The sequence below is a fragment of the Malurus melanocephalus genome, unplaced genomic scaffold, assembly GCF_030028575.1.
Source record: "Malurus melanocephalus ecotype Western Australia unplaced genomic scaffold, MMel_1.1 scaffold_2380, whole genome shotgun sequence".
Classification (NCBI taxonomy): domain Eukaryota; kingdom Metazoa; phylum Chordata; class Aves; order Passeriformes; family Maluridae; genus Malurus; species Malurus melanocephalus.
In genome coordinates, this window is record NW_026625612.1 from 8,059 (window position 1) to 9,522 (window position 1,464).

Here is a 1,464-nt window from a genome sequence, read left to right on the forward strand (position 1 = left end):
TCCAGCACTCGGATCTGGTTGTAGGACAGGTCCAGGCTGCGCAGGTGGGACAGGAGCTGCAGGTTCTCCACCCTCTGGATGCGATTCCCAGCCAGGCACAGGAACCTGCAGAGCACGGGGAGGGTCAGGAGGGGACATCACAGCCTTTTTGGGGACACCAGGGTGGAATGGGACCCCCCTTCCCCACCCCAGGGGAGCAGGAGCTGCTGTACCTCAGGTTGGGGAAAGAGTCCAAATTCTCGATCTTCTCGATTTGGTTCTGGGAAATAAAATAGAAGAACCCAAAGTGTGTGAAAAATCCCATTTTGGGAGGATTTTTCGGGGATTGATGTAGTGAATCCATGGAGATTGTGGAGAGGGAATGGGGTGGGGGGAGATCCCTGAATTCAGGGAAACAGCAGAATTCCAGTGGAGTGGGAATTGGATGGGAGGGGGCTCAGAGACCCCCGTGGTGGGGTGGGGAGGTCACTGGGATCAGAACCATTCCCTCCTGGATTTTGGGGAGGGAATCCAACACCAATTGGGGCTGTGTGTGACCCCACAGGAGCGGGGCTGACCCCACAGCTCCGTACCTGCTGCAGGTAGAGGCTGTGGATGTCCACCAGCTGCCTCAGTTTCCCGATGGAGGAGATGTTCTCCCGGTCCAGGCGGATGGAGGTGGTGGGCAGCAGCCTGGTGTGTCTGGGGGGACACAGAGTGGGGTTTTGGGGGGCTCAGAGCCGGCCCGGGACACACAGCGGGGTTTTTTTGGGGGTTCAGAGCCCCCTCATTGCCAGCCCAGGACACAGAGCAGGATTTTTTTGGGGATCAGAGCCCCCTCATTGCCAGCCCGGGACACAGAGTGGGGTTTTGGGGGTCTCAGAGCCCCCTTACTGCCAGCCCGGGACACAGAGCAGGGTTTTTGGGGTTCAGAGCCAGCCCAGGACACACAGGGGGGTTTTTTGGGGGGCTCAGAGCCAGCCCGGGACACAGAGTGGGGTTTTTGGGGGTTCAGAGCCCCCTCACTGCCAGCCCAGGACACACAGAGGGGTTTTTGGGGGTTCAGAGCCCCCTCATTGCCAGCCCAGCACACACAGAGGGGTTTTTTGGGGGTTCAGAGCCAGCCCAGGACACACAGTGGGGTTTTTGGGGGATCAGAGCCAGCCCGGGACACAGAGTGGGGTTTTTGGGGGGCTCAGAATCCCCTCATTGCCATCCCAGAACACACAGTGGGGTTTTTGGGGGGCTCAGAACCCCCTCATTGCCATCCCAGAACACACAGTGGGGTTTTTGGGGGTTCAGAGCCCCCTCACTGCCATCCCGAGCTCGGGGGATCCTCACCGGCTCCGGGTGTTGATGAGGCTGTCGTTGAGGGTCACTCCCGGGGRTTTCTTCTCGGGTCCTTTTTGGGGATTCAGAGTGAGTGAGGGTCCAGCCCCGGATTGGGGTGCAGCCCCCCCAAACCCTCCCCACAATGGAGGTCTC

At 59.9% G+C, this 1,464-nt stretch overlaps 1 protein-coding gene across 1 annotated transcript in view; it reads right to left on the bottom strand.

Annotated features, from left to right (window-relative positions):
* The window catches only part of LRRC46 (leucine rich repeat containing 46), a 7,166-nt gene that overhangs the window by 3,633 nt on the left and 2,069 nt on the right, over positions 1 to 1,464 (bottom strand). The window contains exons 2-5 of the mRNA XM_057388722.1: positions 1,321 to 1,381; positions 573 to 681; positions 213 to 259; positions 7 to 105 (exon numbers count right to left, since the gene is read on the bottom strand). Of these exons, the coding sequence (XP_057244705.1) occupies positions 7 to 105; positions 213 to 259; positions 573 to 681; positions 1,321 to 1,381 (316 nt within the window). The remainder of the gene's footprint in view (positions 1 to 6; positions 106 to 212; positions 260 to 572; positions 682 to 1,320; positions 1,382 to 1,464) is intronic.